At 36.7% G+C, this 24,266-nt stretch overlaps 1 protein-coding gene across 1 annotated transcript in view; it reads right to left on the bottom strand.

The window, feature by feature from the left end:
* Positions 1–5,677: 5,677 nt before the first annotated feature.
* LOC144966782 (uncharacterized) overlaps positions 5,678–24,266 on the bottom strand; it is a 23,964-nt gene continuing 5,375 nt past the window's right edge. The window contains exons 2-4 of the mRNA XM_078903562.1: positions 10,946–11,243; positions 9,473–9,577; positions 5,678–8,070 (exon numbers count right to left, since the gene is read on the bottom strand). Coding sequence (XP_078759688.1) covers positions 6,997–8,070; positions 9,473–9,577; positions 10,946–11,203 — 1,437 coding nt within the window. The 5' untranslated portion in view covers positions 11,204–11,243 and the 3' untranslated portion in view covers positions 5,678–6,996. The remainder of the gene's footprint in view (positions 8,071–9,472; positions 9,578–10,945; positions 11,244–24,266) is intronic.

Raw genomic sequence — 24,266 nt, 5'->3', positions numbered from 1 at the left:
CATGAAAGCGTATCCAGAGGAAAAAAAAAACCCATTATAAATCTGATCAAATCTGACAACAAATCCCAACGATATCCTTGACATTGTAACTGACCACTTCCAGCAGAAATTTCACAAACAAGTCTCACAAATATCGCCCTTCTCAGGAAACCCTAGAGACCTAAACAACCGCATCACAACAACTGAAGTTAGAAATAGCATAAAGTGCCTAAACAATAACAGATCCCCAGGCGAAGATGAAATTCCCGCTGAATTGCTGAAATGCGGTACCCTCTCCCTGGATCTGAGCATTGCAAACATAATGAACAAAACATTCTCAACACACAAAGACTGGGACATAAACAGCGGTGTCCTAATTACAATACAAAAACCAGGAAAAACGAAAGGACCCGTAAACAACCTGCGCCCAATAACGTTACTGAATACCATAAGAAAAACACTGTCAACTATTGTCCTCAACAGAATTAGACGGAAAATAGAAAAATATCTATCACATAGCCAAAGCGGGTTTCGCCAAGACCGAAGCACATCGGACGTTGTATGGACACATAAATGGTTGGCAGCAAAGGCACTCAAAGAAAACATATCCATAACAATAACCGGAATCGATATGTCCGCAGCCTTTGATACGATCGACAGAGGAAAACTTTTGGAGATATTAACAGACATAGTAGACGAAGACGAGCTCCGAATAATCCGATTTCTCCTCAGTAACACAAAGATACAACCAAGGATATACGGGGCCACAAAACAGACGCAGTTCGAAAGTAACATCGGGGACCCCCCAAGGAGATAGTCTGAGCCCGATTCTGTTCACAATATACTTAGAACACGCTCTGAAAGAAGTTCGAAAAGTCATTCCAAAACCAACGACTCAATTGAGAATGCAATCCCTAGAGAAATTGCCTATGCAGATGATGTAGATTTTATTGGATCAACACCAGCAAATATAGACATCATACAAAATACCCTCATGAAATATAACCTCCAAGTCAATGCCAATAAAACCGAATTTACAACAATATCGAGGAACAAAGAGGAATGGAAAAGAACAAAGAAAGTCGGCTCACTAATTGGAGACACCGAGGATGTACAAAGAAGAAAACAGCTATCAAACGCCGCACTCAGTAAACTCACCAATGTATGGATTAGAGGTGACAAAATAAAGAGAAAAACCAAACTGAAACTGTACCGTACTCTTGTAAAACCGGTACTTCTGTATAACTGCGGCACTTGGGCGTTGACAAAATCCGAAGAACATCAGGATGCCTTACATCGCACACAGCTAAGAAGGGTACTGGACATCAAATACCCAAAAAAGATCTCAAATGAATCACTCTATAAGATCACAAAAGAAAGACCAATCTCCCTTGACATTTTACAACAACGATGGCAACTTTTCGGTCACATACTACGCAGGGATAAAAACATACCAGCTAACCAAGCCATGTCGGGGTATTTCCAAAAACACGGGATCCTTTTCAGAGGAAGACCAATCACAACACTCCCTGTGATCCTAAACAAAAACCTCACAACACTTGGACAAAGCATTAGTCTCATAACGGCAGGGGACCTTGAAAATCTGAGAACCCTAGCAGAGGACCGGCAATATTGGAGACACCTCACACAGGAAATACTGGAAACAGTCAAGGCGACCCGATCTTTCGGTCGAGACGCGAAAGGCATCTAAGTCAAGTAAGTCAGTCAATCTGATCATTTTTTGACTTTTACACATTCTGATCACAAGACATATGAAAAGTTCTAGCCAGCATGAAGAATAAAAAGTACTGATTTTCTTTGTTTAGAACCAAGCTGTTCGTTGCTGGGCGGACGTGACATCAGACTATTGAATACGATTGATGGTTCCTCCGTGTCCTCTTACTGCTATGACTGTCAAGCTATTGATAGAGATGCCTTTAAAAAAATATAATCATATGAGTCTCGAGTTATTCAATCACTTGCACTATTGAAGATTACGTCAGTTATCGAATACTTTATTTAAACTAGATAGTTGACTAAACAATTCAGTGTTTTATTTTTGACTCGAAAATTTAATATAAAGTTTATTATTTTGCCTCTGAGTGAAGCGAGAACCCATTGCCACCTTTCCTATCACTAGAAGCAAAACAACACACTGCCTGACACACAATTTAACCTTGCAAAAAATCAATACAGGCAAAACCATCATTAAACTCCCCAATTACATTAGACCGACCCCCCCCCCCCCCAAAACAAAAAAAAAAAAAAAAAAAAAAAAAAAACAAACCCCAAAAACCTCAAATACCCCCCCCCCCCCCAAAAAAAAAAAAAAAAAACCAAAAAAAAATACCAAAAAAAAAAAAAAAAAAACAAAGAAGAATTTTAAAAAAAAAAACAAAAAAAAACAAAAAACAAACAGCCCCCCCCCCCCCCCAAAAAAAAAACCAAACAAACAAAAGACAACAGACAAACAAACAAAAACCCCAACAAAACGGAAAGAAAAAAACAAACAACCCCCCCCCCCCCAAAAAAAACAAAAAACAAAAAAAAAAACAAAACAAAACAAAAAAAAAAACAAAAAAAAACCCCAAAACCCACAAACAAAGAAACAAAACCAAACCAAAATAATAAAGAAAAAATAAACCAAAAAAACCCCAAAAAACCGACAACAAACAAAAAAAAAAACAAACAAACAAAAAAAAAACAAAAAAAAAAAACAAATCAGATAAACAAAAACCAAAACCAAAACCAAATAATCAAAACAGGCTAACGAGAGGACATAACAACAAACTCTCAATTCAAACACCAAGAACAGACTCCCGCTGACACTCTTTCTTTCCCTTTGCCGATCGTTAATGGAATGAACTCCCGCTTGAGTTGATAGAAACTAAGAACAATACAGGATTTGAAAGGGTTTTGGAAGCGTGGAAAAAAATATCAAATTAAATAATGAAATGATCACAACATGTATTGTGAATTTGTGTGTGAGTTTGTGTGTGTGTGTGTGTGTGTGTGTGTTTGTGTGTGTATGTGTATGTGTGCGTGTGTGTATGTGTATGTGTGCGTGTGTTTGTGTGTGTGTATGGGTGTGTTTGTGTGTGTATGTGTGTGTGTGTGTCGTGAAATGCATATATGTGAACTGTAGAAGAAGAAGAAGAAGAAGCAGAAGAAGAAGAAGAAGAAGAAGAAGAAGAAGAAGAAGAAGAAGAAGAAGAAGGAGGAGGAGGAGGAGGAGGAGGAGAAGAAGAAGAAGAAGAAGAAGAAGAAGAAGAAGAAGAAGAAGAAGAAGAAGAAGAAGAAGAAGAAGAAGAACTTGCCATCCAAATACCCATTAAAATATAAAAACTTGAGCTTTTATATAGCGCGATATCCACTTAACGTGCTCAAAGCGCTTAACAAAGGGTCCCTGACGAACAGCAATACGTAACATATAACATATAGAACGAGACATGACGCCTGTAAGGTAATATTACAATTTTTTTCCACACACAGTGACAACGGTGTCAACGGCCAGGTACTCATTTTACACCTGAGTACGGTAAAAGAATGTGAGTAAAGAGCCTTTTCCAAGGACTCAACTATGCCTCGAGCGAGGCTCGAATCCAGGACCTTCTGATCCGAAAGCGAGTGTCATACCACTAGACCACATAGCCGCACAATACATTGTAGGGAAAACATAATCTTGTACTCAGTTATTTAGTTTATAATTTTATTTACATTTCATATAAATGATTAAGAATTGTAATAAATAAATAAAGATTTATAATGTAATTCCATTGATAAAAACATGATAATAAAGATTTACAGTATAATATCCGTAGATAAAAACAAGATCAATAAAGATTTACAATTTATTATTCCATGGATAAAATCGTGATAATAATAATAATAAATATTTACAATGTGATTTACCATGATGTTACAACAACGAAGATACAGGAAAGTACAGTACAATATCAGTAAAGCATAAGATATAATATAGGCACTATAATTTGTCACCTTAGACACATTCTCAATAATCACTCAATCATTACAAAAGGCGAAATGAATTAAATGACTCAATAAATACACATATTTACATAGACGTCTATGTATCAGATGAAACCGATGTCATAAGTTCTTCATAACGTTATTGTTATTTTCTCCTTAACTAAATTTGGATCGAATTTTCACCCTTCTGTCCTGTCAGAAATTGGATTCAGTAGTCTGATGTCACGCCGCCCGGCAACGGCCGCCATCTTGGTTCTAAACAAAGAAAGTCATTACTTTTTATTCTTCATGCTGGCTAGAACTTTTCATTCCCTTTTCGTATGCCTTTTGATCAGAATGTGTAAAAGTCAAAACATGATCAGATTTATGGTTTTTTTCCCCTCTAGAAACGCTTTTATGCTCGCCGGAGAAATATTTCATACGGGCGTCCGCCATTGTTCCGATAGTTTAGAGCCAGTGTTACTAAGTTACCATGCGTCATTAGGAAGGAAGTGACGTTATGACTGTTGAAGAGTATTCGCGATTTCAACTTTGACGCGAATTCGCGTTTTTTGCAACTTTTGCCGCTTTTTGCAACCATGGTGCAACTTTGATGCTTTTTTGCAACATTGGTGCAACTTTTGCGGAAAACCCACTAAAAAAAAAGGCTATAAATTTTTCTCCAAATCTCGTAAAATTATTGTGTATCGGTGCCCTATTTTCATACTTGGGGGCCAAAAAGACCCTTTATTCATAAAACAGTCCATTTTTGACATAGGGACCTGAAATTTGATGACTTTTCCTAAAATGATGAGGTCCATGACCATGCCAAATTTCATGCTTCTCACGTTCATAATTTACTCACACTGAACATGCTCATCTGGAATTTGAGATTTTCCGATTTGGGGTCCAAATGGTTCAAAGAGAAAAATACTAGAAAGTACGATTTCCTGATTTGCCCCAAGACTTTATAGAGAAAAATACTTAAGATTTCAACAGAGGAATGCTATTTCTTTCATTTCATTCCACAATTTTCTATAATAATAATAATAATAATAATAATAATAATAATAATAATAATAATAATAATAATAATAATAATAATAATAATAATAATATTGATAATAATAATAATATTAATAATAATAATAATAATAATAATAATAATAATAATAATAATAATAATTAATAATAATAATAATAATAATAATATAATAATAATAATAGTAATGATAATAATAATAATAATAATGATAATTATAAATAATATTATAATAATAATAATAATAATAATAATAATATATAATAATAATAATAATGATAATAATAAAATAATAAATATAATAATAATAATAATATAATAATAATAATAATAATAATAAAATATAATAATATAATATAATAATAATAATAATAATAATAAATAATAATCATAATAATAATAATCATAATAATAATAGATAATTTTTATTATTGTTATTATCATTATAATTTTTTTCCTTATTAGTTTAAATAAACTTTATAAACAAAAGACAATGAACTGTGTTGAGTGTGGTCTTCGTGTATGTTAGTAGTCAATTCTGTCATCAGTGTGATCATCATGTTGCCTGGTGTTGTCCTGTTACTGTTATGCGAATACATTCATTTTTATCTATCCGCTTTGCAGTTTTTGATTTACTGCAACTTTTGCCATTTTTTTTTTTTGCATCTTTTGGTGCAACTTCCTTGATTTTCTGGTGCAACTTTGGGCACTTTTCAGTGCAACTATCTGACAGGAGAGTATTCTGGAACTCTTACGTTTGGAGCTTCGAACGAGTTTCGAACGTCAAGTTGACTAAGACAAGAAAAACTATACAAGCGCAACACATAATAATATTATCTCCCCGCCATCCTCCCAAATATAAAAAAATACTCGGGATTACCCTTTATGTTACAGTTTGACAACATTTGAGTAATGTCACTGATTTGGTATAGATAGCAGAAATCAATACATCACGTAAAACATAATACGGATAAAATTCAAGCAGTTTCCTCTAAAATCCCTTCTGATTCCCCCCACCCCCCTCTAATTCTATTATTACATCCGCTTATGAGTAATAATAGGATTAGAGGACATTAAATAGCAACAATGATGTCAAAGTAATCAAATGTGGTTTGTTAAGGCGTGGTCCGACACCACCACGGTGGGCACAGTCTTCCTGGGGCAAAAGGCAACATGAAACCAGTTTATGTACGTTGCTATATCGATTGATGATAACAATCGGTTTGGTTTAACCCCCATGAATTCTCCGCTTAAGGGATTTTTGAAAGAGTGTGAGTCATTTTCTCCATTGATCTATGATGCAAAAGTCTTTTGGCCTTACTAAAAAAAAAAATGGCGTTTTGATAGTGTACTAATCTTTTCTGATCTAATCTGCATAATTATGCAATGTTTCATATTGATTGAGTTATAGATTCAGTCATAAATTTTGAAAACACATGCCTGAAAATCAATCCTCGCTGAAACTCTTCAGACAATTCACAGTTTTCTGGTCACAAACCATTTCTCGAACCTTGCTCTTAGCTACGTGATGTGTATAACATAGTTGAAATATGCAATCACCGGGGGATGAAATACAACGTTGTACTTATTATTTATTATCTTTGCGGTGTTCAGATATCCTGTTAATGAAGGCGCATATTAAGGTGTGATCCAATTGGCTTAGACGATGACAATATAAATGACACGCTTCCATTCCAAGAGTTTTGACAGTTCAATGCATTGACAAAATCTCACCATAGATATTACACATGTGCGTCGCATTCAAATTATCACTTGTGTGGCTGAAAAAAAACAGCTGAAAATCATCTCAGGTGTATCTTAAACCACTCATAGCCTGTTTGATCGAACTGATATGTGGCTGGCAAGTATAAACAATAAACAGAAGTGTGACGTCAACAGCATTCAATTTACTATACCCATGATTTGACAGTATCTTTTATAGTACTCTTAGATTAGTCTTTGCTTTTCACGAGACCGGTGCCATCACTAATCGTGATTACCGAGTGTCATATAAGCGTTACGCCATGTTTCTGGGTTTCATCAACTAATGACACAGACGGTTTGGCTGTAAAAGACAATACCTCTTTACTGTTTGTCACTTTGTTTGGAGAATTGGGTGGGCTTAAAGTTCTGCCCGTCGAAACAACGTCTGGTGTGTGAATACCGGAAGAGGCCGGTCTCTGTGTATCTATCAGTGACGTCATCGTCATCTGCTGATTGTTCTGACTGGAACTTGTGTTATCTGCGGGTATCGCTCCTCCAGCATGACGGGGTCTGGACAGGTAATTAGAGGAATGTGAATTTGATGAAGACCTGTTCTGGCAACAGCAGAATTTATCTTCTCGAACACAGACAAATCTAGCTTGGGTTAGGAGAATGAAGAGAAGAGGTCTGAAGCAAGTGACAGATGACCTCATCCATGACAAACTCTGAAATAAGGTGATGAGAGACTGACAGCTGGATCTATCGTTGCATACAGGACTTACGTGAGACAATGCTGTAAAAGGCAGACTGAGCAAGATGCTGACAAAGTCCACAATCAAGATGGAGACCACCATACGCCTTTGTTTTCTGGGGTCAGAGACAACGATGGTTGCAGTTGTTGATGTTGATGTAGTGGTGCCAGATCTTGCCGGTGAACTTTGAATTAACGTGAATTCTACTCGACTTCTTGGGCTTTGGTTGTAATCAGATCTGTGGCTCGGTGGATTGCGTACAGAAGTTGAGTCATTCGGCATTTCTCCAAATGCGCCAATGAATACAAAAACGACTAACACAACGATGAAGAAGGCTGGAAGAAATACAGTTAGCCAAGTGGACGCAGTGTTGGCTTCTTTCGTTATACCGTAAACACACAGCTCGGGTTTTGGCTCTACTTCAGAAAAGCCCAGCCACAGACTGCAGACGAGGATACTACTGATAAGCCATGGGTAGAGAAATACGAATGCTCGTGCAATAATCCCCTTGACGAGCATCCCGTACACCTTCGTTTTGTACATGAATAGAACTCGATCGACATTCAAAAATAAGACGGAGATGATCGATACAGTGGGCAGAGCGACATCTAGAATCATCCATGCCTGTTGATACAAGAGTTAAAAAAGAATTAAAGTTAAAGGCAAATTAAATCACTTTGAAGACATTGTTAGGCACATGCATTAGGTCTCACGACGGATTATTCTTTCTTATTGCCATCGGAACAGCATATGTGTCGGAAAGTGTGGATCGGAATTTGTCGGAATTCTGTTTTTCACAGCACCCACCAGTGATGATCACACAGGTGTGTCCCTTAACGCATCTTCCAGATCAAGAGCAGAATATAATATGAAAGGGGCAGCGTGGCTCAGTGGTACGGTCTTTGCTTCTTGCCCGAAAGGTACCGAGTTCGATCACCAGCCGCTGCGATGTGTGGCATTCAGCAAGTCACCTCCCCTTAGCTCAATTTGAGGCGCTGCATTGCGGCTGTCGCCTGGGCTATTCCAGTCTTCCCTTGGAATAGACCCTAGAGACTAATTTCCCTTATGGAAAGAATACAACGAATTGTATTCATTTATTTTTATTTATTTATTTATATAGATATATAAAAAAGGGAACACTCATACTCATATAGAGCAATCTCTACAAAAGGGGTCCCGATTACTCAGTTGGTAGAGCACTTGCTTGACCCGCAAAGGGACAGTGGTCAATCCAGGGTGCAGTCGATATTTTTTTCTGACTCCCATGTCCACCCAGCTGTGATCAGGTAGTTGGGATTGTTAGATCTGGCAGCAGCAGGAAAAGTAGTTTGCGATAGACTAGCGTCCTATCCTAAAGATAGCAAGCAACTGCTATTGTCCGTTTCACTTTATAGAAATCGTTATAAACTCCGGCTTTATGGGCCCATTGGCTCAGAAGGACTATTTAAAAACATCTACGAAAAGTGCTCAGAGTGCTTTACAAGGGGTCGCAAGCCAACAGCAATGAAAATGCCAAAATATGGCTAACGCCTGTAAAGCGATATTACATTTTTTATCCGACTGACAATGTCGTGAGAAAATAAAGTAAAAGGCCCTTTTCAAGGACTCAACTTTACATCTCCTAAATGTGACTCTAGCCCGGGACAAATTATGGGAATGAGATGGTCATCGATTGTGTCCCTTAGTTATATCCAATGTAGTGAATACTACTGTAATGAGGACTGTTCATATAAATATAATACTTCTAAAGGCTTGATGATTTCTACAAATGAACAAAGCACCATATTACACAATTTTTAAAAATTGATGCTATGTGCTTAGTTAAATTGCTCACAACATCCGCCATCCGGATATACCTTATCAACACATAAATCGATGTGTAACATCATCGATACAATTAGCCTCAATAATGGGACACTAGCCTCGTATATATGACTCTTACCAATCGTATTCACTCCATATGTCACAAACCGGGTGTGATAAATTAAAAAAAAAAATTGCAATGTGAAATCCAAGACTTACTGACCTTACAAAATGTCGCTCCAAAAGTCCATTTGTGTAAGTCGTTGTAAACGCTAAAACAGTCGACCGTGATGACGAAGCCTAAATCGGCGAAGGCAATGTTTACAATCTGAAATAAACAAGAAGATGAGTGGTTAACCCTCTCCTTACCACCTAGAGCAAAATCGTCACATTTGTTACGACACAATATACATTTTTTCTTATTCATAATTATTTTGTACATCACAGAATTTTAAGAATAATCCATGTTTAATTAACCAGAACATAAAGTTGTTTTGTAGAGAGCTTGTTTGATTTTTTAAAAAGTCTATTTTTCTGCTGGGTAAGCCTGCCATTTGGGGAAAATACTGAAAAGAATCGGTAAGGAGAGAGTTAAGCTCAAGGTGCGAAACAAGGGAGATATTATTTGAACAGAGTTTGAGATAGATGAGTTCCTAATTTGTTTTGTTTTGTATTTGTTTTAAAGGGTTTTACGGCGCTTTCCGGCCAGGGCCAGGACAAAAACAAGTAATCTCATTCCAAGACAAAGGCAGAAGGTAAATTGGAAGACAGCTATAGAGGGAGGGATAGAAGACACATTAAGTGTAATGATGATATTCACTATATTGTAGGTAATGGATACATTCTTATCTAACTTATTTTGAGGTATTTATATTTTTAATGTCAATACTTTAATCCATCTCTTTTCTTTGCCACATCTCTTGTACAATTTCCGAAAAGGATGAATGAAGTTTATTAGTATTATTATCATTATTATTATTATTATTATTATTATTATTATTATTATTATTATTATTATTATTATTATTATTATTATTATTATTATTATTATTATTATTACTATTATTATTCAACTACAGCCTATTTCTGTTTATCTCAATTTACTTTAAAAGGACGCTTTACTCTTTTTCTCTATGCTTAAATGATAAAAAAACCCCAGCAATTTCTTAAATTTTTATTAGCCGAAGATCCTCTCTTGAGGTTAAACCCTCTGTTGAGGAGGGCTCATTATTTTGGATTAATTTTCTCACGATTTTTAGTATTGTTGTTGCTTTGTCTGGCTCTGTGGCAAAACACAGATAATATAGGACAGCAATGTCGCAAATTACTTCACCCAAACAAAAGGAGACGAGGAAAATTTGTGATTTATTGATAACCAAATTGGGGGTTTTGATAGCTATATAGAGATCTATTTCCTGACCCCCTACCCCCGTCAACCTAGCAGTGATTGAATCGCTGGGTTTGTTAGATCTAGCGTCTTATCAAAAGAGTAGCAAGCAATTACTGTTGTCCGTTTCACGTTATAGGGACCGGGATAAATACCGGCTCTATGGGATTTATGGTTTTGATGGACTACTTTTTGATTTTTGATGACCAAAACGCGATAAAGAATCATTTTAAAATGTTATTTTCATTAAAAGTGCAAAAGAAAAATCTCAAAACGATAATTAAAGTTTGACACAACGGGTAAGATTACCTGAATATAAATGAATCGCGTCCTAAGAGTCTCCGATCCTAGTATCAAGGTAATCAAGACGACGTTAAAGGTGATTCCACATAGGCACAGGAAAATACCAACGTTTGAGGACGCAAACATCCCTTCATCATACGCGGTCAGAATGTCTGAAATGCTGTAGTTATAGTCGTAGACAGGCCCTCCTTGCTCGTACATGTCATCCATACGGGGCTGTCTGTTCACGACATCTTCATTACGGCTTTCCTCCTCTAAATTCATCGTGTTGTAATAATACTAATAGTATTCCCTATTTTGTAATCTGGTTAAAGAGAATGAAAATAAAACAACAGTTTTTGAACATTATTTTTTATTTTCTAAATTTAATAATTGTGTAATAATTATGTTTATGTATTAAAACATTTCAAAAGTTGTAGTTTACGACTTAAAGAAAAAAAGTTATAGGGAAGAAAAGTCACACCTGCTAATTTTCCGGTTTCAAAATCATTGGACATGTTCATGTAACTTTTCCTTTGGATGACTAATATTGAATAGGTTACTTATAGAATGTGGCATAACTATTTTGAGAGCAGGCCGTAAAGGCAGTTTTTAAGGATTACGGAACGTAAACGAACGATGGATGATCTGTATTTAAGACCATCATAATATATTTAGACTAGAAAATAAGAGCCATCACTCTGAAACCAGAAGACCATTTACACAAGGTATGTATCGGGTCCTCTGAGAGTGAAACCCGTTTTTTAACATCAGACTTTTGTTTCCTATTTGAAAGGAGGCAACACTGCGATATGACTCTACCACTTTTGTGACTCTGCATAACAAGCAATAAAGACCATTCTCATGACTCCAAAGATCTTTGGCGCTCCAACAGAAAGAGAGCCATGCGTGTCATATTGCAAAATACGCATCCGTGTATCTTGAATGAACAATTAAATAAATGAATGAATAAATAAATAACTGTATATACAAATAAGTTTATTTCTCCAGCTTGTGGGGCGAAGTGGCCGAGTGGTTAAATCACTGCACTGTGACCCGGAAGGTCCCGTTTCACCCACTTTCGTTTTATTTTTCTTTAGGCAGGATTATTAATCCACAATTTGCTCACTTTGGACAACATGGGTGATTCCTGTTGACATTAGACTTCTTGTTAGATGGATTATCTTTATCCCTGCATGGAATGCATGGGCGACGATATCTAATGATGCCGTGGCGGATAGTGTAATGTTTTTCTTTATCTATCTATCATTTTCACCACATAAAAGTAGACAGGCTCGTGTTTCTAAAACAATACAATACAAGTAGAAAGCGGTTGAATAAATCAAGACAATTGTGTGATTCAGACTAAGATGTGCTCCCCCCCCCCCCAAAAAAAAAAACAAACAAAAAAAAAAAACAACACACACAAAAAAAAACAACAAAAAAAACTAAGGAGTCCTTCAATTCTAATACGTTCAGCAAGCTGATGGATACGACTGCGATTAGTGAATCAATTCAAAGTTGTCTTTATCATTACAACTTGAGTAATAATGAAGATTGCGATACTGGTGCTCGTGTGTTTTTAACTTCCATTATTCTCAAAACAAAGGAAATGAAAATTTCGGTGGTCTTCGGTGATACAGCCATCTTTGACCATTAGAGATATGAATTTTTATCAATATTTAATGAAGGTCATTAGAGCTATTATCTAGTTGTGCGGCGGCTTTTTGTGGTTTAGTGATATGACACTTGCCTTTGGAATGGCAAATCTCGGGTTATTATATGTAATGTCTTGTCCCGAGCGGTCCGAAGTTTGTGTCCTTGAAAGAGGCTCTTTACACACATTTTTCACAGTGCTCAGTTACAGTTGTAAATTAAGTATTGGCCAGAAACAGCGATGTTTGTCGAAAAAGTTTTAATATCATCTTACAGGCGTCAAGTTTCAACCTATATGCTAAGTGTAGCAGGTGGCTAGGCGCCCCCCCCTCCCCCCACCTCCACCTTGTAAAGCGCTCTGAGTCCGTTTAGTGGATCCTGGGCCATATAAATACTCATGTAAGAGAAGTTGTTATCAATATCTGATGAACGATTATCTATTAGATTAAATTCATTACCGTACCACAGTAAACTCATGGATTAGGATCATAATAGGAACGATTTTGTTAATTAAAACAGTCAGGAGACCTATTAGAAATTATACAAATAATTTTTCCATGGTTATGAAACAGGATATCAAATTTCTACCAATGTTAATTACGTATATCAGTTTGTGCAATGATATCGTATACTCGTTGGTTTGTGTGAGTTGATGATGTATCGGGTGCTACCTTGACTCTCTGAGTTTGAATAACATTGAGTTACAGTGGTCACATAAAAAAAAAAATATTTTGACAGTGACAGTGCTTTAAAATTAATATGAATGCATGGTGTGATAGTGTTGTCTTTTTAGCACAACGTGTTGCTCTCAGAGATAGCGTGCTTTGTCCGTCCAATGAATAGGGTTCCAAAGTCGTGACGTCATTCCTCTTAACAACGCTCACAACAACACTTGGAAATGAGTAAAACCGACAGGTCTCTCTCTCCGAACGATGTCGACAATTGGGTGCAATACATTGAACCATTTTATCAAAGAAAATTCGATTAATTTGATTTTTGAAAGCAATTGTGCTCGTAATAAAGACCACAGTCTGACTCTTTTCCGTTGAGTGTGGAACCAAAAGGGCCATTGTTAGTTAAATGTGACGTCGCACTTTTTGTCCCTATTTAGATCATAGCTATCTTGAACACTGACTAACCGAAATACCCAGTTCTCAATATTCTGAACATTATTTAAAATATGTGACACACATGATTTGAAAAGGTATGCCTAGTTCAACGTAATCGATGAATTATTTGGGTCACTGCGTCAAAACTTTGTAATAAATGTTCATAAACTGAATAGCCTGATGATGCATCTGGGGTGCCAGAATCCTAATGAATAATCTTGAGAAAAAACAAGAACTTGAATTATATACACATAGAAACATTATCACTGAACTCACTACCTTGTGAATTTAGAAATGTATCCCTACTTTTAGCAGCTCTAAATAGAGCTATTTTAGTAGCTTTAAATAGAGCTATAAAGCCGTGACGTCACTTCCTCCAGCTCAAGTGTCTAAAAGACTTCCTTCCTTTTTTATGTATAAGTTAAAAATGTTTACAATATTAAAAAATACAACAAATAATATTTTCTTCTCTAAGTTTTATCAAGTTCAAGAATTCCTCCTGGGACAGCTCTTACCGCTTGTATTTTGCAATGATTTATTGACTCCCCCTTCCCGTAAAATGGCAGTATATTTTCTTTTCATTACAGGTAGAGTCGACGCTCTTTTCTTCAAGTCCGTTTTCGATTGTCATTCTTTTATTTTCTCTAAAAGTCTAAATGTTACCAAAAAAAAAAAAAAAAACCCCAGGTACTTTAAGATAAAAGTGTGATGGAAAACAAGAACGATATTTCCTAGCACGACCTACCATCGAAAAATGACATAATGCTTTTGTAACATTTCGTCCAGAAAACTTGCACTTCATAGTATATTGATCAATTAAATTGACCCCTAACTGGTCAAGAATTCTTAAACAGGAGACTTTCTTGAAGTACAGCCGGATACAAACCATTGTACACGCAGACACCATTACCACCAATGATTTCTCGAACCCATTATGGAAAACTAACATGCCTTCCTAAAAGAATTATTCACATCTATTATAAAAAGGGATATGGGTAAACATGGTACCATACAACCAATATTAATTTTTTTTCCCAGTGAGCACATAATTACTGGCAAATTTAAAAATCATAAAAAAGCAGATTATATACGAGCAATTTGCAAATCTTTATTTTAATTCAAGGGTAATTATATCACCCGTTGACTCAAATTGTTATTTAGTATATCTGCTAGGGCATAATGATCAGTCGCTTTTAATTTAACCTTGAACTTGGCCGCCTTCTTGCCAGATTCATTTGCGCACACCTGCATACTTTATCATCGGACAGATGTATCGATAATGGCTCGAAATATTCGTCTTCATTTATACTAATTTCCCAGAAACAATAGTATAATAAAGAGAATTGATGAATCCCTTTATTTCTCCGCAAATATTGTGAGTTATCCACTGGTAATTAAAAAGAAAGTCATAACATTGATCCGTACATTTTATGTTCCAGACAGAAGAATACAAATCTTGTCCTCTTGATGGCTTGAGTATCATACCTTTCTGTTCAATTTCATCTATTGACCATTTCCAAATTCTGCAGATAAACTCTTAGAAACCAGCTGAATAGCGCAGATTGGAGGCTATATCTTGCCTCCCCTCCTCCCCACTTCATGTGTCCAGCCCTGTCACCAGAAATAAGTTGCGTGGAACAAATGCGGTCTCCAATTTAAACTCTTAAAAACCGCCCAATTCCAAGAAAAGACAACGGTGAACTTTTTAATTTTGTAACTGAAGTTTGAACCAAGATAATTGCCGAAACTGTCTACAGTCTTACAATGTCAACAAGGCGTCGAGTAAGGCCCTTGGTTGGTATTAAAGGGGCCACTTAAAATCATTGATTACTGAAACCATTTCTGCCAAGTTGCGATCTTAAGTTTTTAAAAGTTGTTATTTACAGTACAGCAATGGCGTCCTGCCTGTCAATAAATCTGTGATTTTATGAATCCACTTCCATTTCTCTTTCAGTCGGTATACAACGCTTGTAGATTTATTTTGTATTTAAAGAGGATGACAGAATCCAAAGCTGTAACATTACTTTTGATCATTACAGTATAATACTGCAATTGGCTTAATATATCGAATACGTGACAATATATGATTAGCAAGATTACATTGACTTAAGGCAGGATTTTGTCTAGGCTGTTGAAATGAGATGACGCACTCGGACTCATCTTCTTACTTAACTAACAGCATAGGATTTCAACGAGATCAATCTTTTGGTTCTTCTCACAGTAACTGTTGCTGTATAATGAGGTGTATTGTTTAACCCTCTCCTTACCAACGATTAGAAAATCGTCACAATCGTTACGATACAACAAACATATTTCTTTTTCAGATGTGATTTGTGCATTACCAAATTTGAAGAAAAAAATCTGATATATTTATAAGAACTTAATGCTGCTAATGAATAACTTGTTTTGCTGCACAAAAATCTCATTGCTACTGAGTACGAGTGTAAAAAAAAATGTATCTTAGTGTTAGGTATGGCATTTCAGGAATAATCCTGACAATAGTTGGTAAGGAGAGCGTTAAATTAAATTTAATGAACGAGTATCATTGGTGTAATGTAGTAAAGTTGAACGAGCGGTCGCAGCAGGCAGTCGAATTTTTTTTTTGCCTCCCCGCTTTTTTATTTGCGAAAACAAATGTATAATCAAAGTATGGTTACATCATCAAGACTTGCCCCCATCAATTGCCAAACACTTTTGGGTTGAGAAAACGGTGAATGATAAATTCTTCTTCTTCTTCTTCTTCTTCTTCTTCTTCTTCTTCTTCTTCTTCTTCTTCTTCTTCTTCTTCTTGTTATTATTATTATTATCGTTATTATTATTATTATTATTATTATTATTATTATTATTATTATTATTATTATTATTATTATTATTATTATTATTATTATTATTATTATTATTATTATCATCATTATTATTATCGTCATTATTGTTATCATCATTAGTATTATTGTTATTATGTGTTTGCAAATATCGACTGGCAATCGGTACCATTGTACGAGTATTTTGCTTGAAATTTGAATTTGAATTTCTATTATTTTGGACTTATTATGGAGTGGTGGGAGGGCTGAGGATTGAATTTTCAGCCTAAAGATATGTTGGCTGCATTTGTTAAGTTGATTGCAATAATTCTTCGGAGCTTGGAATCTCAGAGTTCGAACGCACCCATTAGGTTTAGCGTTCGAGAATAACTTACAAACTGCAAATGGATAATATTATTCTATTTTTTAAAGTTAATCAATGGCGTAGATTAATAGCTTACATAATTTTCAAAAACTTGTATTTCGTTCACTGGAGCATTCGATTAACATTAAATCATGCCTGTTCCAATATCAATTATGTCGGATTTTTCTATTTTCTGGGCTCATGTGCGATTTGTGAGCCGCAGTGGAGTAGCCATAACAGTCCTGTACTTACAACACGACCTACATTAGACCCAAGGGTTTCGAGTTGGCAACAAGAGATGGAAGTCGACTTGGACAAATTCGGTCCCTCGTAGGGTTGTAGACTCCTCGAAGGTGGGAGAGAAGTTGCCAGGTTTCTGTTATCAGCAAGAGGAGACACTGGGTGGCGGCAAATAGAATGAGATCGCAGCAAGAGGAGACACTGAGTGGCGGCACATTGACTGAGATCGAGTATCTGCCGAACGGCAGCGACGCTTCATCAATGGGGACTTTCCACCGGCCCCATATGTACACGCTGTGCCAATGAACCTGAAACCAGGGTGCATCTGGTCGAGCGTTGTCTTTGTGACGGGCTACCGGGCTGGTTTGCAACTGTATACACACGAGGCATCAACGAATTCATCGCCTGGATAGACCATTATAATACAATAGTTTGAGACCATTAAACTCTGCTGCCATAAGGCACTCAACAATATACCCTTAGGACAAGCATTTTGCATAATTACCCATCTTTTTCTTCCTTCGTAGGCCGAAACTTCAGTGACTAAGGGCTAACCCACACCGGAGACTGACTCCGACGTACCTCCATTGCCGTCCTCTGCCGTCTTCCGGATAGAGACGTCGGGCACGGACAAAATACTAATAATAAAGAGAAGAGCCGCTAGACCTACACACATACTACTAGGAGTCCTGTGTTACCTATGGACCTACCCATACCAAGCTCGAAAAGAAAAACGGCAGAGGACGTCGGGTGCTTGGTATGGGTAGGTCTTGCGGCTCTTCTCTTTATTCTTAGTAGGCTAGCACTATTCAGTATCTGATACTGAATAGTGGTTTTGCACTATTCAGTATCAGATACTGAATAGCGGTTTTCCACTATTCAGTATCTGATACTGAATAGTGGTTTTGTACTATTCAGTATCTGACACTGAATAGTGGTTTTGCACTATAATACGGTGTTTTTTTTCTGAAACCTGACAAAGTTATGGGAAGAGGGCAGCTGTGGGAGTAAATCTGGGACTCAGAGAAGTGTACACCTGTGGGGAGTGAACCCGGGACTGGGTTTCGTCGGGCTTCGTAATAAAAAGCAATTACTTTTTTACGAAACCCGACGACACCTGGCAATATCCGGCAAAGTTATGGGAGGTATGCAGCAGCGTGTGTGTGTGTGTAAGGGGGGGGGGGGGGGGGGCGAGAGGAGGGGATGAACCTGAGATTCAGGGAAGTGTACACCAGTGGGGAGTGAACCTGGGACTCTGGGTTTTGTAAAACAGCAATAACAAAATGGGGGAGGGGGGGGGGGTTACGTTTTTACGAAACCCGACAATATGCGGCAAAGTTATGGAAAGTAGGCAAAGCGTGGAGACTGAACCTGAGACAGTGAAGTGTACACCAGTGGGGAGTGAACCTGAGACTATGGTTTTCGGCGGCCTTCAGCTAATTTCATATAAAAGCAATTACTTTTTTAACGAAACCCAACGAAACCTGGCAATATCCGACAAAGTTATGGGTAGTAGGCAACAGTGGGGAGTGAACCTGAGATCCATGGAAATGTACACCAGTGGGGAGTGAACCTGGGTCTGGGTTTCGGCGGGTTTTGTAAAAAAAAAAAAGCAATTACTTTTTTGTTTACGAAATGCGCCAAATCCCAACAGAATGGGCAAAGTTATGGAAAGTAGGCAAATAATGGGGAGTGAACCTGAGACTAAGGGAAGTGCACACCAGTGGGGAGTGAACCTGAGACTATGGTTTTTGGCGGTTTTCAGCTAGTTTCACATAAAAGCAATTACCTTTTTACGAAACCTGGCAATATCCGACAAAGTTATGGGAAGTAGGCAACAGTGGGGAGGGAACTTGAGATTCATGGAAGTGTACACCAGTGGGGAGTGAACCTGGGTCTGGATTTCGGCGGGTTTTGTAAAAAAAAAGCAATTACTTTTTGTTTACGAATTGCCAACAAAATGGGGCAAAGTTATGGAAAGTAGGCAAATAATGGGGAGTGAACCTGAGACTAAGGGAAGTGTACACCAGTGGGGAGTGAACCTGAGACTATGGTTTTCGGCGGGTTTCAGTGCGATTCACATAAAAGCAATTACTTTTTTACGAAACCCGGCAATATCCGACAAAGTTATGGGAAGTGGGCAACAGTGGGGAGTGAACCTGAGATTCATGGAAGTGTATACCAGTGGGGAGTAAACCTGGGACTATGGTTTTCGGTGGGTTTCAGCAAGTTTCATATAAAAGCAATTGCCTTTTTACGAAACCCGACGAAAACCTGGCAATATCGGAGAAAGTTATGGGTAGTAGGCAACAGTGGGGCGTGAACCTGAGATTCGGGGAAGTGTACACTAGTGGGGAGTGAACCTGGGACTGGGTTTTGGCGGGTTTTGAAAAAAAAACAAAAGCAATCACTTTTTGTTTACGAAATGCACCAAATCCCAACAAAATGGGGCAAAGTTATGGAAAGTAGGGAAATAATGGGGAGTGAACCTGAGACTAAGGGAAGTGTACACCAGTGGGGAGTGAACCTGAGACTATGGTTTTCGGCGGGTTTCAGTGCGATTCACATAAAAGCAATTACTTTTTTACGAATCCCAGCAATATCCGACAAAGTTATGGGAAGTAGGCAACAGTGGGGAGTGAACCTGAGATTCATGGAAGTGTACACCAGTGGGGAGTGAACCTGAGACTATGGTTTTCGGCAGGTTTCAGCTAGTTTCACATAAAAGCAATTACCTTTATACGAAACCTGGCAATATCCGACAAAGTTATGGGAAGTAAGCAACATTGGGGGGTTAACTTGAGATTCATGGAAGTGTACACCAGTAGGGAGTGAACCTGAGACTCTGGTTTTTGGCGGGTTTCAGCGAGTTTCATATAAAAGCAATTACTTTTTTACGAAACCCGACGAAACTGGCAATATCCGACAAACTTATTGAAGTAGGCAACAGTGGGGGGTGATCCTGAGATTCAGGGAAGTGTACACTTGTGGGGAGTGAACCTGGGACTCTGGATTTTGTAAAAAAGCAATACCAAGGGGGAGGGGGAATTACTTTTTTACGAAACTCGCCAAAACCCGACAAAGTTATGGGAAGCAGGCAGCAGTGGGGAATGAATCTGGGATTCGGACACCGATGGGGATTGAACCTGGGACTGCGAGAGGCTGATACCAGTGGACAGTGAGCTCAGAATGTACTTTTATTTCGAAACCTACCGAAATTGTCAAAAGTTATGGGAAGTGGGCACCATTGGGCAATGAACCAGGACTCAGGGAAGTGCACACCGGTTGGGAGTGAACCTGGGACTGGGAGAAGAGGATATTAGTGGAAATGAACCTGGGACTATGGAAGATGGATGCCAGTGGGAAATGAAGCCGGACTATGGGAGTTGGGTACCAGACAAGAATGAAGCAATTCCTTTTTTACGAAACCCGCCAAAACCCGTCGAAAAACCATAGTCTCGGGTTTACTCCCCAATAGTGTACAGTTCTCTGAGTCTCGGGTTTACTCCCCCACTGTTGCCTACTTTCTTTCCATAACTTTGTCGGATATTGTCGGGTTTCTTAAAAAAAGTAATTGCTTTTTTTTTTACGAAACCCAGTCCCAGGTTCACTCCCCACTGCTGCCTACTTCCCATAACTTTGTCGGGTTTCGGCGTGTTTCGTAAAAAAAGAAACACCCCTAAAAATACCACATGTATTCAGTAAATAGATGTCAATTGTAGTCTAATATTCAGTATCTATTTAAATTATTATTATTATTATTATTATTATTATTATTATTATTATTATTATTATTATTATTATTATTATTATTATTATTATTATTATTATTATTATTACTATTATTATTATTATTATTATTATTATTATTATTATTATTATTATTATTATTATTATTATTGTTATTATTATTATTATTATTATTATTATTATTATTATTATTATTATTATTATTATTATTATTATTATTATTATTATTACACGTAAATTTTAATATAATACGGCAATTAATTCACGGAAGTACATCGCTCAATTAAAAATGGCAGAAAGGCTGTTCACATATTTATAATGAATCGGGTTTGTCTAAGATGACAAAACAAAAAAAAAAAAAACAAACAAACAAACACAACAACAACAACAACAACAACAACAACAACAACAACAACAACAACAACAACAACAACAACAACAAATGAGACAAACAGAAAAAAGCAAGATTTTAAAAAGTAATAAACAATAGAAGAGCAAATCAATGAAAAACAACAACGAGATTATAACACATAAAAGATATTCGTAATAAATCGATAACTGATTAAATTACTCCAACTACTTGATTTTTAAAAAAATAATCATAATCATAATAATGATGATGATGACGATTACAACAACAAAAATAATAATAATAATAATAATAGTATGTAAGTAGAAATAATAATAATAATATTAATAATAATAATAATAATAATAATATAATAATAATAATAATAATAATAATAATAATAATAATAATAATAATAATAATAATAATAATAATAATAATAATAATAATAATAATAATAACAACAATAATAATAATAAAAATAAAAGAACAATAGTATAATATCAACATTAAAGTATATTACAAGCAAATAAAATTATTAAAACAAAAGTTTTAATAGACAGAAGGAATTTTAAAAATATTGGGGAAAAAAAAAAAAAGTTCTCCCTGCTGGGATTTGAACTCTCGAACCTTAAGCTCAGAGTCAAACAGCTTATATCCACCAACGATGGTGGCACTGAATATTTAGTGACATTTAATCATGTCTATTTAGACATTTAAAAATGTATTTGACTGCCACTTTTACTTTGTTATTTTGATCTATGTTAATAGCAGGAATTAAAAAATTACGATCAAAATATTTTTGCAACTTTGAATCGGGCTGTCAGTTACTGCACGTGTTCAATCTGGAAGTCGGTCAGCAGTTTATTTACATTCAACCGAGATTGTCGCACTTTTCACTCTCTCTATAAAAAAAGAGTTCCTTGCGGATACTGAATAGTGGCAAAGCACTATTCAGTATCTGATACTGAATAACCACTTCCTTCTTAGTATTTTGTCCGTGCCCGATGTCTTTATCTCGAAGACGGCAGAGGACGGCAGTGTTGGGTCGTCGGATTCAGTCTCCAGATTGGGTTAGCCCTTAGACTCCTTAGCTCTTCACACCATACCGAGTCGACTTCTAATACTTCTAAACATACTCCTATAATATTTCCTCCTACATTTCCTACCGGAGATGGACATAAACCATTAACTGTCGTACTCTGGAAAAACATGTATTTAACAATTTAGCCAGGAAACTCGTACTTCAATATTCCTCGATTTAATTGACTCTCATCTTGTCAAAAACTCTCAAAACTGGGACCTTGCGGTAACTGGCATGGTCAATAGGTTATACATTCAAATGATGAATATAATGTCTAAATCAAAGCCAATAAACGAATTCTTCCAAATCACTATTTTGAAAATGAGTAGATAATGCACTGCACTGAAACAGAGAGAATATTAAATACATATCAACATCGGTACCTCTCAACCGTAGCCTTCGTAAACCCATGGCCTGACACTGACGGTAGCATCATTAACTTTTAGTCTGACATTAAGACTTGTCTTTTGACGTCATTTATAGATTAATGCATCGTTAAGTGAGTTGGCGTAAGTAGTGCTCAAGGAATTAAATTATCCCATTGGTTGAAATAATCAATACGTCTCACGATTTGTTTTCTTTTGTGGTCAAAGACTTGTCTTTTGACGTCATTTTTTGGTCAGTGTCAGGCCGTAGCTACTGTCAGGCTATAAAAGGTTACACACAAGAATGACGTCAAAATACAAGGTGGGGACCTCCAAATCACGAATTGTATGCAATAGTTCAACTAATTGGACATTTGTTCTCTTGAACACTACTAATTACAACTCACTAGGCGGTGCAAGAACCGAAAAATGAAGTCAAAATACAAGTCCTAGGTTCTAAGTTAAAGAAGGCTTCACCTCAACACCGCTGTGATCAGAATTCCTCGAAAGGCATGCGGTAAATAAACATTAACCGGTGTCGACCGTGGACGACGGCAAGTTGTATCCAAATCGCGGCAAAAATGTTCTATACATGACAGGTCTTGTAGACAGTGAGATTGTACTGATAATGAGGTCAACAAGACCTAGACTGCGTACTCTGAAAAAAAAAAACAAAACAACCCAAAACAACAAGTTTTCAAAAAATTTGGCCAGAAAACACTTTCTTAGAATATCGATCGATCGATTAAAACGACCTTCACCTTGTCAAACAGTCAACCCTAGGCCCCCAATGAAATTCCAGGTTTGAGTGTTTTTGACAAGGAGAGGTTCATTTAAATGGAACGAAATTTGATGGACGAGTTTTCTGGCCAACATTTAAAATAAACGCGTTATTTTCTGTACAGTAAGAAATTAATGCCCAGACAAAACGCATTTATAACTTTTTGGTTAGAAGACTCTTGCCACACATATCGATCAATCAAAAATGTGAACATTTCTTAAACCCAAGACTTTGGCCCTGAAACAACCTAAATGTGTCGCAAGCAAGCGCCGTAAAATCGTTAAAAACAAAACAAAACAAAACAAAACAACAAAAAAAAAAAAACAAACAAAAAAAAAAAAAAAAAAAAAAAAAACCAAAAACAATAACAACCCCAAACAAACGCAACTACTTCGCCTAACTTCACAAAACTGAGAGCTCTTTCAAATCTAGGATTATAAGCTTCTGTTTTTGGACAAGTCGGGAGTCATTGTAATCATTGGAATCGATCGTGTCAATCTAAAAATTAAAATTTAGCTTTTAAATAGTGCATTATCCACAAACCTTTTCAAAGCGCTCCAAGCGCTTTAAAAGGGGTCCCTGTCCATTAGCAACATTTAACATTTAGGACAAGAAATGTAAGGCGCCTGTAAGTAAGGCGATATTATAATTTTTCTGTACAGAGACAACGCTGTTAACGGCTATGTACTCATTTTACACCTGAGTACGGTGAGAGAATGTGAGTAAAAAAGAGCCTTTTCCAAGGACTCAACTATGCGTCGAGCGAGGCTCGAACCCAGGACCTTCCGATCCGAAAGCGAGTGTCATACCACAAGACCACATAGCCGCTGGTATTATTTCGGGATGAAC

The sequence above is a fragment of the Berghia stephanieae genome, chromosome 2, assembly GCF_034508935.2.
Source record: "Berghia stephanieae isolate SIO BIC M18660-M18661 chromosome 2, UCSD_Bste_1.3, whole genome shotgun sequence".
Lineage (NCBI taxonomy): Eukaryota > Metazoa > Mollusca > Gastropoda > Nudibranchia > Aeolidiidae > Berghia > Berghia stephanieae.
Note: the sequence above shows the minus strand (reverse complement) of the source record. Positions and strands in the feature narration are given on the sequence as shown.